We start from the raw sequence: 17,212 nt of genomic DNA, 5'->3' as shown, positions 1-17,212 counted from the left end.
GCTTTTTATTTCAACATCACACTTGTATAAATCGTATCAGGGCCGTCTGAATGTAGCTGTAATGTCACAATTCCTGCCCATGGTGAGCTCAGAGTAACTTTCTACTTCTGGTAGATTACTTTAAAAACCCTGAAGTGTCAATCTCATGACCAAAACAAATTTTGCCTTTTAGGTCGGCGAAGTGTGGAAGCATGAAAGCACGAGTTTAGATGATGAATGACACTAGCAAAATCAATTATTTTTTCCCCAATGTTGTCCTGAAGCAGCATGATTGGATGGCTGGCAGGCGAGCGAAACTTATGAAGTTATGTGAAAGTTAGAAGAAAATGTTTGTATTCCAGCTACATGAGGTAGTGAACTTTAATCAGGGCATTACCAGGGTAAGAACACAGTCACAGTGAGATGTAATGAGAGTGCTGCACATTCTGTCTGTACATATCAGGTTTCACTAATGGATGGAGTTATTCTTACAAAAAAGAAAGAAAAGAAATAGAAAAAAGAGCAGATTTTCCGGAGCCATCTATGCAGATTTATCATGCATGTTACTCTATAGTGAACTCTGTTTATCCTTTTGATATCCACTTATACCTTGATATACCTTTAAACCTTCTCACCCATACTTCAATGTAGAACTACAGCTCTCATCATTAACATATTGTAATATTCATTAAATAGGTTAATACATACTTAATACGTTTCATATGATTAATGTATTTAAATAGTTTTGCAGATTCACACTGCTACAGCATGCATTGCTGTGTTTGAAGATTGTAATAAAGCGATTTGTATTAATTTTTAATATTATTTTTATTATTAAACACAAGCAACACAACCCCTTACAGGGCATCTACAAAACATAGGAGGTTGTATACTGTGTGTGTGTATAAGGGTCTGCTGAGTTGCATATTGAGTCTGGAAGGAAAAGCTTTGAAAAGGAAATAAATGCAAGAAAGAGACAAAAAGAGAACATAGAGAACATGCTATTAACTTTGCTGATATGGTAGCAATAGTATAGTAATAGTACAGTCATATATGACATAAACTGAAAGCAGTTAAATACAGTTTTTGTGTAATAATGGTGACACATCATATCAGTACGGGTAGGTACTGGATGATTTATGTGCACACAACGACACAGACAAACTCAACACATGCTGCATCTTTTTTCTAGCTGTCCAAGCCTCAGAAAGTGTTGATCCCGGAACGCTATGTGGATTCAGAGCCGGAGGAGCCACTTAGTCCTGAGGAGGTGGAGGACCGCCATCGTAAGGTGGAGCGCATCAAAACCATCTTGGCAAAGTCCAGGTAGATGAACTTTGATTAAATAATGCTGAAGATCCATTTAAATGTCACTGACATCCAGCGGATTCAGGGTTTTCAAGGAGGGCTGAGATACTCCGTTTGTTGGAAATGATTGACCTCAGACTGGAAGAAACTGACCTGGAGCTCAGGCTTCTTTCTGAGCTCCATGTAGGGCATGTGGAGAGAGGCTGCTTTTACAGAAGGCCGTGCATCATATTTTTCTTTTATCTGGTCTGTGTTTTCAATTCTTTTCTGGCACAGTGTGCAAAACCTAGCAGCGACCGTGTCTGTGGACAAGCCAGAGGTGGGGCTGGTGGCACTCGACTCAGCTCTGCAGGAGCAGGAGAGGATCATCACCATGTCGTACGCACTCGCCTCAGAGGCTTCGCTCAAAAGCAAACTAGTCACAGGTTGGTCATTCATACAGTTAGAAATCATTTTCTGTCCATTTAACTGCAGATGGTACTGTACACCTTTTCTTGGCAACTGTAGCAAAAACAGTAAAAAAAATATAAAAATAAATATTGAACAGATACTTTAAAGTGAATTACCTATCTGTCAAACGAATAAAGTAATAAATAAATAAATTGGAGTAAACTTCTCCTGCCATCAGGTTGACATTATATGGGTGCAGAAGGGATAAAGGGAGAGAAGCAAGCCTTTCAAGAATACTGGATTGATGAGAAGGGCGTAAAGTGCAGAGTCAAGCCATAAGGCTGGGTATTTCCTAATAACTGAACATTATTCCTTATTAGGAGCTCAGATAGTCTCTAATTGCAATCCGTGTAGAATCTTTTAGACAGGGGAGGAATCGCTTGATGAGGCCATTCTGTGTGCTGATCAATGACCAAGTCAAACTCTGCTCTCCATCTGCATACCATTGCTGCTGCTTTGAACGCAGCTCTGAACCTGCATAAAAGACACTGCGCTCACATCTCATCTCTTTCATACTCTACAGCAGACAGGCAAGTTAATTTTCACTGTAGCTGCAGCAGATTGTCAGTCTGTCTTCCTTGCTCGCTCTCTCTCGCACACACACACACATTCACTCACCTATGCACGCACGTATCTGTCACACACAGTAACACTCAAGCTGTCAGCATGTGGGGAAGCTTAATATGCACAGTGAAGCAAAGTCAACAATTATAACATTATTTCTAGCATAGAAAAATGCCAGAGAATATAACTGGTGGCATCTTGTCAGTGGAAACTGAATCAATGACTTTCTCTCCCTTTGGTGTTAAAGTGAGATACGGGGTGCACGTTCAAATCCCTGGATTAGAAAAAAGAAGAGTCTGTTTCACAGTATTATGCATGAGAGACTTCAGTAACGCTGGCAGGAATATTCGTCACTGCAAACACATGCACTATATATTTTATTAATAATAATATGGTCTTTTGTAATTACTGGTAAGGAATCTTGGAATAAATTACTAATATTGCACTGGAAACCGATTCATAAAATAAACTTCTTGTGCAGGGCCTCTTCAAACATCCACTGCTTATTTGACTTTGAAGCTGATCAAATGTTCATGGGCTGAAGGAGATATTAACCGCAGGCATTTACCACCCTAATGACGTCTTTTCTTGTCAGAAATCTTCAAATCATTCAGCCTTTGCCATTCATGGAGCACATTGTCTTACAGTCGGCACAGAACTGTATTATTAGCATTATTATTAATGTTTGATCTAAGTACCAACATTAAACCTACTTTTAGTGACGTTCAAAGTATTTTTTTTTTCTTCTTTTTTTTAAATTTATTTTTCTTCTTCTTTTTTTCTCTGAGAAAACACAGACAGACTCCAAAGACACAGAGCAGGCCCAAACTGCTGACAGTTACAAATATCTGTTTGACTCAGAGCTCAATTGTAAAGAAAACACTGAGCTTAAAAAAAAAAAAAAAGACAGCTTTAAGACTTTTCTGACATTTTGGACCGCAAAGATAGTTGTTGCAACCCTAACCTCATGGTGTATCTGAAAGTGTTCACTACTGTTCTTCTAGTTTACATTTCCTATTATCCACATTTTCAGGTTATTTGTGAATTCTTAAATTTACTGTCCTATCAATTGTGTCTTTGATTATATGAATAACAGTGTGAAATGTTACAACACTGTAACAGTAAAAGTAACACAATCACAATTACTTCATGCCAAAGGTAAGAAACTATAAAGAAAGTAAGACAAACTAGAAGAAAGTGTCATGTGTAATGCCACATAAAACCAAACAAAGTTCCAGGTGCTGCCTACATTTTAATGTGATTTCTATCCATTCAATATATCCATTAATAGTCATCAATGTTGACCTGGTTCGTTCATAAAACAACATATACAGTGACATTGCTCTTTACTCTGCAGCTACTTTGTTTTTCTTAATAAAAAGTCACCGAACGCTGGAACACTGTCATGGCTGCGTTGTGTGTTCAACCACTGTTACCTTTTGTTGTGGCCTTAAACCTGAGCCGACTAACCACCACTGTTATTTTCTCTCTCTCCTCCTTTTGTTCTCTCCTCATAGTTCCACCACAGGTTAACATCCCTAACCCTCCTCCCCCGCCCCCTCCTCCGCCTCCTCCTCTTCCCCCTCTTCCTCCTGCTCCTCCTGTATCTCTGGCGCCGCCCTCTCCACTAAACAACGGGATTCACTACACATTTGTCTAATCAAAAAAAAAACAAAAAAGCAAAGTAAGGCCTAACGCGTGCATGTGCAATGCTACTAATGTTTACGATGCCTCGCTAATTCTCTCAGACAAGGGGCTCCTGTGTGTGCCTCGCACCTCACTGCATGCTTACAGGCTCTGTTGTGATTGTAGGAAACACAATCTATCTAGGCTAGGGAAGCCCTGCCTCTGCTCCCATTATAATCAAAACAAACATCTGCAGGCAGTCTGCTCATCCCACTGTGATAATTGTGTGTAAATTGTTTCTTTTTTTTTTTGTACAACTGCCAAAATATTTATGGCTGGTTGAGAAAAGAAAGGGCTCAAACGAACACGACTGTTTGTACCATTGTGTATAATTAACAAAAGAGACACCTTTTGATTTAGCACCTTGACAGTTCAGTAGTCTGCACAGCTGCATTCCTCAGCACCAATTAGCTCCCCATCTGTAGCCTGGCAGGAAAAAAAAAACACTACACATCACTGTTGTTACTGTAAATGCAGTTAGAAGGCTTGTCATTATACTGCTTTATTAGAAGAAATAATTAAATCCAACAGTCAGCCAATGGTGACAAATATTCTATCATTAAACGTAGTTATTGCTAGATTTGGTTTTCAAAATTTCTAAAGTCTTGGGTTGATGATTAAAGCACAACCACACAACAATCAAGTGTTGATAAATGAACACACACAGTAACAATTCATCTAGTTCCATTTGAGCTTCGACCTGTCAGTATAACTCAAGCATGAGCTAACTCCGTTCAGCCTGGCATGATGTGAATGTCTTATTGTCCGTTTTATGAGGAATATTTGTTTCTTGAGAACCTGTGGAGCTGCATGCTTTTCAGTGTATTGTTGTTCTCTCTCTCTCTCTCTCTCTCTCTCTCTCTCTCTCTCTGTGTGTGTGTGTGATACTTATGTTCTAAACTTTTTTTTTTTTTTGTAGCTTTAGACGTGCCGTTAGAGGACACGTTACTCTGTGACTACACAGTTTTGCATCCATGACAACGATCACAGTGACTATAACTGGGCTCGTTTCAAACTCCTCATCAAGTCAAAATGCCTTGCAGCATATGCCACATACACCCAACAGCCACAACATTAGAGCCTCCAGCCTCATATTGTGTAGGACTCCAAAACTGGAACTCCTCCGAGAATGGTTATGGGCCTTCTGATGATGTCCTGTGGTGTCTGGCACTAGGACGTTGTTAGTGGGGGTCTTTGGATCCTAAGGGTCGAGGGAAGGGGTCTCTGTCCCAGAGCATCCCATAGATACTTGATCAGTTTGGGATCTGGGGAGTTTGGATGCCAGCTCAACACTTTGGATTGTGTCCCTTGTTTTTAGAACTGTTGCTAAACAGTTTCGTGGTGTGGTAGTCCACACTGTCCTGCCGAGAATGGCTGGAGGAGGTGATGAAATCATTCACGTCATCATTGGTTACTGAAAACATTGTGTCTGATCAGTGTATGCATCAGCCGGAAAAAGTCTTTTTAATGGCATTGTACACATTGTCACTTGATGTAAAACTATTTATAAATGTTGATGACTCATCCTGCACTTAGGGAGTGTACATTAACATTTTGGAAATATGTTTCCAATAACAATAACTGTGTCTCTCTATGTATAGGGTGTGAATGCTCAGGACAATAGGGGCAATCTGTTCCATGACGACTTTAAGAATAAAAGCACATTGTTGCTGTTTGATAGTCTGCACAGCTGTACACCAACCAACTTTCATCTGAGGAGTATAAGGGTTTATTTGTAGCTTTTGTATCAGTTTTTAGCCTTTTCTCTGATATTATATTTAACAACTCCCCCATCAATCGTTCACTTTAGTAATGTGCAGGTCACTTTAAAGTCAAAACCATTTTAAGCCTGGACTCCTTCACTCAAAGCTCCCCAAAAATGGAAGAAAATCTGCAGCATTTTCTTTTTTTGTTATTAATTCTTTTTGTTTCTGGTATTTCCTGTTTTGGTTCTCATACTTACTTTGTCTTTCTTATCTCTTCTCAGCTCAAGCAATTTCTGGACACTGAGGTGCTATTTCACAATGACAACAAACCACTGGATTCCCCACGAAAAGAGGATTATGTTTGATCTGGGACATCTTTATATACAGCAATAGAGAAAGAGTAGTAAACATTTAACTTGCTCTCTGAGGCACACTCAGCATCGACTCGTTAAATTGTTTCCAAGACGATTTTTCTGAGCAGGCTTTGCTATGCGAGCTGCTGTGCTTATTAACTATGGAAGTGTCTAACAAATGTTAATCTTCTATTAATGAAAAAAATAATATTTTCTACGAGGTACTGCACTTTGAATTGTACACTGTATCATATTTTCAAGATATATCTGATTTGCTTTTTCTTGCAGCGCGACTCAAATGGAAACCTTTTTTTTTTCTTCAGGTACAGAATGTTAAGAACAAGAGGTACTAAATGCGTCATGATAATAGTATTTTTGTCAGTCCTCAGATAATATTCTTACTCCAAACCACTTGAAATCTCATACTGTATGTACCTGTAGCACTGCCAGTCTCCTTTAGGCTTGCCAAAATGAATTTTATTTTTGCTTACATCAGGATAAAAATAACCTTTAACGTATTTTTTTGTGTGACTTGGGAAGGTTGGGACGCTGGAAATTTATAAAAATGTGAATATTAAAGATATTAACACAGTATGTGGTTTTTCATGTATGTATTTATTTCAGTATTGTTTTTAAAGACTTTTTATTAATTTCAAATCATTGTTGACGATAATGTAGAGGTAGCTTATGGCTACATTTTTTTTTGTTTTGTTTTTTTTTTAAAGAAAAATGAACCCACTATAAAAAGTTTTGGAGTAAAAGTCTCGTGCGAAGAGAAATGAGCTCACTATTCAAAGACAGAGAAGATGTTCTGATGTTTCAGATGACACATTGGCATTCCCCCTGTGCCTCCAGTAAGAGTCAAAGGTAATTTTACACATGATGCCCAGAACAACAGTCCTCATCATCGATCTCCACTGCAAAATCAGTACAATGTTGCTGCGCTAAAATTCCATATTAGTGAATGTGACCTAAATTATTAACCTTTAACCTAAAGGAGCCCTTGTTCTTCAACACATTTCACTGATGCTGTTTATTGACTGTATCTTTATTCAAATCATGTACAAAGGAAAATTACAAAATGTGCCCTCTTCATAGATCCGAGATTCTCTTTGAACCTTCACATTGATTGCCTCGACCTATTAAACTTCATTCTATTATTTGAGAAGGGAACCAAACTATGGCATGCTCAAAGGAGGTGAACTTTCAATACAAAAAAGAGAGAGGCTTCTTGAAATGTTTCTTAAGTTCAAAGCTTTTTCATCTCAAAAGGGCATTTTTAATTCCATGTATTTTCAACCAAGAAGGTGGATACTAATAACTCCGGATTCTGAAGTACAGAATTCATATCTTTAAATCATGAACCGTGTCTCCATTGCAATTGTGAAAGAAACCTCTGAGAAATAAATTTATTGAACTTCAGATTCAAAGGGAAAATAACATAGAGAATGTGTTTTTAGATTGAATGTGGAATTGTGCCATTATTACCAAACGCAACGGGTTTCAAGACAAATATTTATCATGTTACATTTCTCATGAATCATCCTGCTGCATTAACTGGTGGGAGGTGAGGCACGCACTTTTAATAGAGACAGCGCCCTCGCCCTGCTTGGCTCGGGGAGCCTTTGTGTTGCGGCTCCTTCCCAAGTGACATCTTTTACTTTAATTGGAGAGTAATTACTTAGGCTCCGCGTCTTGGTGTGCTTTGAAAACACCTGAGAGAGAGGATGCACTTCCCTCAGCAGCCGCATCCCCTCCACTTCCCTCTCTCCTCCAGGATCAGGGCCCCATGGAGCCTGCTGGCCCTGGTGGCTAGAAGACCAATCACGTCCTCCATTCTGCTTATTTTGCAATAAAATGGGATGTTTTTCCCTCCTCCTGCAAAAATTCGCCCAAGACCCTCCACTGAGGATTGTGGCATTTCCATGTATTGACGTTTGGCTGGTGGTTCATATACATTTGTTATTCTATGCTCTGGACTTCAAAGAGAATGAAAGAGGGCCTATTATGCTAATTGGGTCCTGTTCTGTTAAACGCAATCAAGGCCTCCCGCATTAATCCTTTACTAAATACTTACTGGCTTCAGAAATGCTTTTTCAGAGGAGGAGAGGCTGCTGCTCAGCATCATGACAGGCAAGTATTTTTACTTAAGGGTAAATAAAAGATAATACGTAGCAGTAAATAAAATGTCTCATTTAAAATCCTAAAGTAAAAGACTCGTGTCAGTGTTTAAAGGCAGGCTTTGACTTTTTGGTGCTTTTTTATTTATTTATTTATTTATTTTGCCCGGCCCATCCTTGCAAGAGCGAGCCTCTTGACACCATGCTGAGGAGTCTGACCTTGTTCCCAGATCCATATTGTTCACTACACTGCACAATGCATTTGTAACATATTCATAGTCTGGAAGCGCAGAGAGGAGAAGTTTGACAGCGATTCCCAGTGATACCTTTTTCAATCACATAAATATTATTGTTACTCACCGTGAATGTCTGAGGATTAGACTACAGTCGAAACGCAGCTGGTGCCTCCTTTGCACACACCGTGGGGATCCAGATTGTAGTCCAATTGTACAAATACAAAACCAAGAAAGCCAATGCAATAGGTGCTTTGATTTCAAAATAGTATTTTATGCTGTTTTATCATCTTCAAGTTCCACATACGGTACATTTTTTAATATGTAAGAAATGGAATTTGTTGAATAATTGAAGAGTTAGGAATCACTGAATATTCTTCCCAACATGTGTGCATGCTATAAAAAGAATAGAGGGAAGGCTGGATTACAGTCCTGCTGCTCTACACTGAGCTAGCCGTGTGCAGAAACCTTTTTATGGAATCTTCTTCTTTAAAGCCAATTTCCTAGTTTTTACAATGGTGCTGTCATTTGGGAGACACTCGTGTAAATATATTAAACATTGAGTAATTACTCGCTTAATATATTAAACCGTGAGATAACACAATTCCTCCAACATGAATGATTAAGTGTGAGTTGATAAGGTGCTCTGTTACGTTAAACAATAAATGAATCTCATGTTCCTTAAACGGAAGGCTTTTACAATACCTACAGTGAATTGGGCTTTTTGTACATAAAAGGAATTGCTTTGCAAATGAACCAAATGCCCCTGGGCTTCCTCTTTAATCTAGCAGCTTCATGCACACATACATACCAAACGAAGTGCAATTTATTACTTTTACATGATACCACTGAAAAGCATATGCATCTTCAGCTCCGCAAAACAATGTAACGGTGACGCATTCATCTTAATGTTTTTAAAACGCTTCTGCCAAAAATGAATTTGCGCTCCTTTCTTTAAATGAAAGGACATGATTCTAGTGGAAAATTATATTGTAATATAAAAACATGTTTGGCTGAAACATAAAAAAAAAAAAAAAAACTAAGTTGGAAAAATCCATAATTGTCGGTAATTTCCTGTTACACGAAAAATGAGAAATATTTTCCTCATATCCAGAATCCTGATTAAGTCTCAACTACCAAAGAGCAGGTGATGTGTTTAGAGGTGCACTATCTCACATAGCCCCATATATTATTGTTTAATATTCATGAGTTTAGATTTGTATACGTGTAAATCTGTAGTATTGTTGGCAGGGCCCGCGTGATGATGTCCCTCATAACCGCATGATTAGAATTGGCATGTTGCACTCCTTATTTCAACATGATTAATCAGTGGTTCGCTGTTAACTTGAAAGGAAATATTAGATCCTGACTAAACTTTGATGAAATCCAGAGTTACAAGTCAGAGATTTGGGTCAGCTAATGAGAACAGAGCATCCCACACTGCGAGTCCAATTGGGAGAGAGACGATTTGCATGTATGCAAATAGTGTCTGAGTTGATTGCATGATCTGGCGTTCAGTAATGACTAAGTTGGGTTCATTTGCGACTGGACCTCGTTAGCGGTTGGGACTGTGAGCGAAACAGTTTGTGATCTCAGAAGTTTATTCATGATTATTTCATCCTTTGTTACTGGAGGTCAGTACATAGGGAAACAGTATTTATATTCGGAAATTAATTTTGAAACGTCGACAGTTATCCCTACATCCTGAAGTCACTCATTGTGCTTGGCACTATATGATGAGCACAACTGCCAATGCACGCTTTAAATACCCATGCACTAACACTTGCCAACACCTTCCTGAATGTGTCTGCTCATCCGCACACTTCTAAATGCAGGGTGGCTTACTACACATGCTTGATATGAAATATATGATTTGGTGTGTGATAATGCACTTGCATGCTTATAGTGTTTATGTGTACCATAGTGTAACTACCAAAGACTATGAATTACTACAATCAATTTTTAATGCTATATTAGACATAATAAAGCCTTATTTCTTGTTATAACCTCACAGATGGGTTAATAATTACTGAATGTGTCTGCACTGCAATGCTAAAAATTAGGGTTAAAATGCAGTACAATATTAAATGGGTTATTCCATGTCCAGAGACATATTAGCATTAACTGCTTTTAATATTATAGTCGAAGGTTTAAAAGGGTATAACTTTTAAAAGCTCCCTCCTTTATAATTTAGGTAATTGTGAATCCTCACCAAGAATACTAATCACTTTATTCCTAAGCATGAATCAGCTGCACACCTTTGAAACCTGCTCTGGCTGCACTGTAATCAAAGCAGCCCCCCCTTCGTCCTCACTCACTGGCTGAATGGTGTTCTCTAATTAACCATGCAGAACAGGAGAAGAACACATGTTAATTTAATGTAACAAAAATGTTGATTTTCATGCACTCTCCTTTTCAAATATTTATGGGCTAGACTTGAATTTCAAGATGCATCAAAGACTCACAGGGTATGCAAATGTGTCTGCCTTACCCCCCAACAAGTTGGACTGTCTTTTGCTCTTCACGCAGGCTGCATACACCACCATCTGAAGCTATAAAGAGGAAGCCATTACAGTCACCTCTGTAAAAATAGTCGCCTATATTTGTGTTCTGAGAATTATCTGGCATTGGCTGACACCTGCTCTGTGCACAATCATTTCTCACTGTACAGGTTAAGATCAATTTTAAACTAATGTAATGAGTCATGTCTTTTTTGCATCCCTTTTTTCTTTTCGTCGTGTCATATTGAAAGTAATAGTGTCAAGGCAACAAGCTCTTTGAAGTAAATTGTTGTAGTATTTATTATTATACCAATTAATTTAAGCATATTTTAAAAAGCAGTATTAAGTATAATAACTGTAAAGAAGGAAAGAAAAAAAGGCAAATATTGAGGCCCGTGCACGCTGATTTGCATCTTTTCCGTTTGCCTGATTTTTGCGGGATGGAGGACATCTGTAGGCGCTACCCATAGTGTCCAAAAGGTGGCGTATGAGACACGTCCAACAAGCATTTCAACCCGGGCGGTGAAAGAGTGAAAGTCCGCTGCTTCAAGAGGCTACAGTCGCAGCAGAAACCACATATGAATCATCTTGCGCGGATCTGAAAAACTACTACAGTGTCAGATTGTTATCATCTATAATTCCAAGCGTGGCTCACTCTGTATGAGTGCGTAAACTGGCTGAAGAGTCCCACAGTTTCACACTGCTGAATGTGAAAAATATCGTAGATGTAGAAAAAAAAAAGTTTATTTCGTAAAGGTAAGTGTTTCTTTCCTTCCTTCCTTCTTCCTTTCTTACATCAGATCTCTGAAGGAATATGTCCAGTCACACACAGCCGAAAAAAATATTAAGAGCTTTAAACTGAATGTACGTGCAAAATAACACGGTGGTGGTCATTGATGGAGGCACGATGTGTTTGACATCACCTGGAATAAAAAGAAAGGGAAAGTCAGACACACAAGAGTCTGAGCTGATGTGATGTTGTAGTGGAGTTGTTCTCTCTCTCTCTCTCTCTCTCTCTCTCTCTCTCTCTCTCTCTCTCCTTCTGTCACTCTCTCCCTCTCTCTGTCTCTCTTTCTGTGCTTCTCCTCCCTCTTTTAGCTCTATGTCACTCTGCAGTTAACAATCTGAATTTTCTCCTGCTGTCTCCTGTCTTTGTAAGTAACTTTCCAGTTTCTATTATGTGACACTTATGTCTTGTATTTTTTCCTCCTGATCATCACAAACTGATGCTGCTCATGTATAGATTACAACTTTTCTGTCAGCTATCTCGCTCATTTTCTTTCTTTCTTTTTTTTTAATTTGTTTGTTTTGTTTTGTTTTTTGACGTGATCGGTTCTATTGAGATTTCTTTTGTTTAACATCTGCGGGCCTCCTTCAAGCCCAGCTGTTAATCTAAAACATATGCTCACCCAAGACAGATAAATGTCTCTTTGTCAGAGCTCCTGTTTTGGCAAGTGATCGCAACCTGTGGGTTGTCTGGGTCAGTCGCTGGACCTTTGCTTTAATATCACCTGTCATTTGGCTTCTCTGGGGTCTGTTAAAAACACTTAAATAATTGTCATCAGTCTGACACAATTTTAAATTAGTCTGCATTAACGCACTGTTTAGTTTTATAGATTCGTATAGAAACACACACACAAACTGCAGAATAAAATGTATCAGCACAGTAGATGTAATAACATTTTCTGGCGCACCACTGCCCTCATTACAAATACATTTAATTGCTCATCAATATTTTTTTATTTCTGAATCCGCTCTATAAATTTACATCGTGTGACTAAAACTGAGCATGACGTGAAGCAAAGTCTTTTATCTTTAGTCTCTTTATCTTCTGAAGCGCAAACTTAATTATAAGGATTTAATTATCGTTTAATAAACAAGTGTGATGACAATAAATCTGACGCGTAAAAAGAAAACTGAGTTGAACGCAAGTTGCATAGGATGTCAAAAAAAAATAATAATAATGATTTTAAAATGGACTCAAAAAGCTGAGATGCTGAGGTATTTCCACATCTACTCAATTAAATTTAAGACAGAGCCGTAGACTTCAGGATGGCGTGTAAGTCTAAACCTTTTTTTTCTAAATGTAAAAATAAAATGTCGTAAAGAAGTGAGAGCTAATTTAATTTATTCAAATAACTTGTGTTTCATCACACAGGTAGCTGTAATCTCGTCCCTGAACTCTTTATCTCTCCCATTATCTTATACCGAGCGAGTGTGTTTTCTTCCAAAGAAGCCGCGAATTTAAGCGACTTTCAGTCATCGCGTCTTTTGTCATCTTGCGCAACATACGTTTTCAAATGTGCCGTTTAAAAAAAAGTGCAGCGTCTCTAGAGAGGAAAAGTCGTCCTTAACTTTGCTGTAGTCTGTAAGTGATGTTCATTTAAGTAAGCTTATTAAACTTACTAAAAGCGGCCAGCAACAACCATCCTCACCGTCTCCACTTTTACTTTACCACCACCCTCTTCCCCCTCACCCTCTCTCTCTCTCTCTCTCTCTCTCTCTCTCTCTCTCTCTCTCTCTCGCATCTCTTGTCTGGGAGGAGGAGGGGGAGTCCTGCCTCTTTGCCTTCCTCAGATCAATGCCCTGGCCACTCACTTTCTGATGTTGCACGACGGGAAATGCTTTGAATACTTGCGACATGGCTGCGCGCATTGATTGCCAAGATTGACAGCAGCTCTACCCATCGCCTTCTCTTGTCTGAGTGTGTGAGAGAGGGAGATAAAGAACAGATAGACGAACAACAAAAGGTACTTGTAGTTTTGGACAACTGAACTTCACAGAGAGTGTACGGGATCCCCTCCTATCGCCCCGTGTGAGCAGACTTAAGTTTTCTCTCAACAGATAGCTCAGTGATCATTTTCTATAAAGTCTAGCCGAGTCTAGTATTCTTTGCGCAAGGGAAAGGACGCACAATTATCTTCTCCACGGCTCACAACATCAAGGTAAACAACACACTTGCTGTACTTTTAAACATGCTATCTTGTCCGGGGATTTTCACCTTGTGTTTTAGTGCTGATTCCCTAAAAGTCGAACGCGCTGTCAGTGAAACGTCCCGGCTACGTGCGCAATTTTTTGCTCTAAAACACATTTTGGAAAGTAATCTGCGTGTTTAACCTACACGAACGCGGATTTGGTGGCACTCAGAATGACTGTCAAACTTTGATTATAGCGACTGTCTGATGCGTCGCTTTCACCAAAACAAGCCAAGTAGTAGATGCGAGACGAGAGTGGCGCGTTGGCTCGGACTCGCTCTGCTTCGCCTCGGAATCAATCTGCGTTGTATTCGACATGTAACTTTCAGAACTTAACGCAGCTGCAGCGTGAATCGCCGTTGGGAGGTTTGAAGTCATTTTTCTTTCTTCTTTGTGTATTTCAGCAGCGGGAAGTCGTGCGAGCGGACACAGGCTGCGCGGTGTAAAGTGCGGCGTTAGACCGCGCCGGGCTGCTGTCACCGATAACATTCTCACTAACCATCACAACTTGATGGCGATTCTTGATCAGCTGTTAAATAATTAAAGGTTCACGGCGGCTTAGTGTCCGTGTTTACATGTCCCGTAACTTTCTTGTGCTGGTGGCAGTTTCACTTCTGTCCACAAAGCGGTACCATTCATTGACAATGACGTGCGCCCTGGTAGGTTTCCTGTGTCTGTGTGTGAGGTGGACAAGTCCATTTGAAGCTTTCGGTCATGTCTCGTTATACCTTTACACGCTCCCGTGCCGTCGCCTCCCGCAAAAACTGCCCATGCCTTCTGTAGATATTTATCAGTTATTTTTATTATTACTATTTTTTAATGTCGGAAACAGAGTTTAGTGAAGCCATGCAGCCTGGGAATTTTGCTCTTCCTTAACTTTTCTTGGGGGGGTTCAGGGGAATTGACATCTAAAGAATGCGTACGCCATAAATTAAATTCAACAATCGCACTGGGCTTGTTCATTTGAAGAACCCGAACAGACAGTTTTCCATTTAAGTCGAAAGCTCTGAAGCTCGGCGCCCTCGGAGGGAACATACAGAAGTTCTTTTGTGGAAAGTGCACATACTTATTACGAAAATGCACAATCAGGCCTTTACACGGGCTAAAATTATTGTTCTGATATTTTAAAAGCATGCTAGAAACTTTTCTTACTAATCTGTATAAAAAAAGAAAGAAAGCAAAAAAGAAAGAAAAAAATCAAACATTTTTAACACACTGTCCATCTGCAAATATTTATTTAGGCGCGCAAACTTCATCGTTTATTTTCCAGGTTTATCATAAATGGATAAGTCAACCTAAAATATCTTCGGAGCAGATTGGTAGCCTTCTGAGTGCTTGTGCAGCGCGGAGACGGCCCCTCTTTTTAAGATGTTTTCCAAAATTAGACACACTCTCTGTGTGCAAAAAAAACAGAGCCCTACAAAACTGCTGCGGGAGTTATAAACACATTTTAATAAGAAGAGAATGGGTGTAAAACTTTATTACTGAACGAGACACTTCATTTATTAAATCAGTGACGGCGAATGCCCGTGCGCTTTTGACCACACAAATACACCTGTGGTTAATTAATGAGACTAATTATCCCTTTGCGTTTTCCTCCTTTTAAAACTCCTCCAACGCGCAGCTCTCCTGAGTGCAAAGCAAACACTAAGGTCTGTCCCTTTGCGGTGGAAAGTTGTGATCCTTCATTTTGTTTTGAACAGTTGCTTTTACTGCGGCTGTTCACGCAAGTCTCCTCATAAGGTAAGGCGGTCCTGGAGGACCAAACGCGAGTCTAAATGGCACATTTATAATTAGACTGCCCATTCAGCACATTGTCCTGATTGCTATACAGGGGCACTCGGCTCTGTCTCTATAAGAGTTTGTCTCTGACGGCTGGCGCAGCTCAGCGTGTCGCTCACCAAAAGAGCGAGAGAGGGACGAGTGAAAAGCAGCATTACAGCCCTTTAATGCCAGCCGCGCTTGTTTTTTTCTCTCTTTTTTTTTGGAACATTTCTTACTCTTTTTCTTTTGCACAAAAGAACTACCGGCATCTCAATTAATCGCCGTCCGCCTTTATGCACATCCACTGTTACATACAACTTAAATGTACATTTTAATAATCGGAGTAAAGTGAAGTGCAACCAAGTCTGCCTCGAAATATATATATATACATATATTTGCAGTTTTATTAATATAGCCGAAGACATATGGGCTTTTCTTGCACAGTATTTGCAATCGTTTTACGTTAAACTAGTCTAGAAACTGATCATTTGTTTGACATGAGCTAAAAACCGCAGGGGGATATTTTTTTTTTAAACATGTGTGACTGACTGGCCATGCGCGTTTTCTGTATTTACAAAGACTAATCCACGGGTGGATCTCGGGGTCACTTGAGCTTTTTTTTTTCTCTTTTGCAAGACTGAGAAATAAGGCAGCGTTTCCCACCTAGACTCAGCTTAGAATATAGAGTCTCTGACACTCAAAGATTGAAAGATTTTAGGACTTTCATTTTGACATGAAGAAAGAAAGTCACCTGGCTCACTTGTCCAAACACATCCTGCACCCTGTCCAAGTCCAATGCTTCTACTATTGCAAGAGCTGCTAAAAAACAGAAGGAGAAAAAACATTTTCTCCCCACTATTAAACATTGTCACTGGGGCTTTTTACCAGTTATTTTACTGAGAGGGAGAGAAATGTCGAGAATGAATCCATCAGAAAAGTAGTTTAGGCTACATGCCACAAACTGAATTTACGTGTAGTCCTACACGTCTTTCTAACTGTCCTCATCATCTACAGGTAGGGTTTGTTTAAAGCTCACGGGCCAGCAATTAGTGGGATCAAAGAAAAAGCAGGGGAGAAAGAGGGAGAGGTAGTGAGAGAAAGGGTGAGGGGAGATGCAAAAAGAAGGGTGCTATAAGTGATACTGGGCGAATAATTTTTCATGTCTTGCTCATACATGTGATCATCAGTGGGCGACGTTACTAACACTGAGATACATTTGGTAATTTTGAGTTGAAGCAAATGTGAATATGGGAATTTGGTTGTAAGTATGACATATCTCGCAAGAAAAAAAAGAATACCAAAGCGGCGATCTATATCAGTCACCGTGAAGCGTTATTTGATTTCACCGCTTAAAAGATTCTGCCGTTATTTATGTTTTAAGGCGCACGGTGATGCAAATGAAAGTGCTGGTATGTGTAGGTTTCGTTTTACGGTCTCGCTCTTCTGTGAACAGTTTTATTCGGACTGTATTCCCCAGTCAGACTGAATTCTTTAATGATATTACAACCAATTTCACTCATAATGAGCTGATTTCATGCGTGAGGAAGGGAATAAAAAGCATTCTTATACTGAC

General features: G+C 39.4%; 2 protein-coding genes across 26 annotated transcripts in view; both read left to right on the top strand.

Annotated features, from left to right (window-relative positions):
• plekha7b (pleckstrin homology domain containing, family A member 7b) overlaps positions 1-6,640 on the top strand; it is a 65,891-nt gene extending 59,251 nt beyond the window's left edge. For 21 of the 22 annotated variants that reach the window (XM_047580935.1, XM_047580932.1, XM_047580956.1 and 18 more), the window contains 4 exons: positions 1,172-1,305; positions 1,564-1,712; positions 3,819-3,985; positions 5,975-6,640. In XM_047580935.1, the coding sequence (XP_047436891.1) occupies positions 1,172-1,305; positions 1,564-1,712; positions 3,819-3,961 (426 nt within the window). In that variant the 3' untranslated portion in view covers positions 3,962-3,985; positions 5,975-6,640. The remainder of the gene's footprint in view (positions 1-1,171; positions 1,306-1,563; positions 1,713-3,818; positions 3,986-5,974) is intronic. The other variant, XM_047580940.1, reaches the window with a different exon arrangement.
• A 6,689-nt stretch (positions 6,641-13,329) lies between these two features.
• The window catches only part of sox6 (SRY-box transcription factor 6), a 127,477-nt gene continuing 123,594 nt past the window's right edge, over positions 13,330-17,212 (top strand). For 3 of the 4 annotated variants that reach the window (XM_047580821.1, XM_047580820.1, XM_047580818.1), the window contains exon 1: positions 13,330-13,845. The gene's annotated coding sequence lies outside the window, so the exon portion shown is untranslated. Of the gene's footprint in view, positions 13,846-13,922; positions 15,619-17,212 lie in introns of those variants that run through there. The other variant, XM_047580819.1, reaches the window with a different exon arrangement.

Source organism: Mugil cephalus, chromosome 3 (genome assembly GCF_022458985.1).
Source record: "Mugil cephalus isolate CIBA_MC_2020 chromosome 3, CIBA_Mcephalus_1.1, whole genome shotgun sequence".
NCBI classification, from domain to species: domain Eukaryota; kingdom Metazoa; phylum Chordata; class Actinopteri; order Mugiliformes; family Mugilidae; genus Mugil; species Mugil cephalus.
The sequence above is the reverse complement of the archived record's forward strand: the minus strand, read 5'-3'. Positions and strand labels throughout refer to the sequence as shown.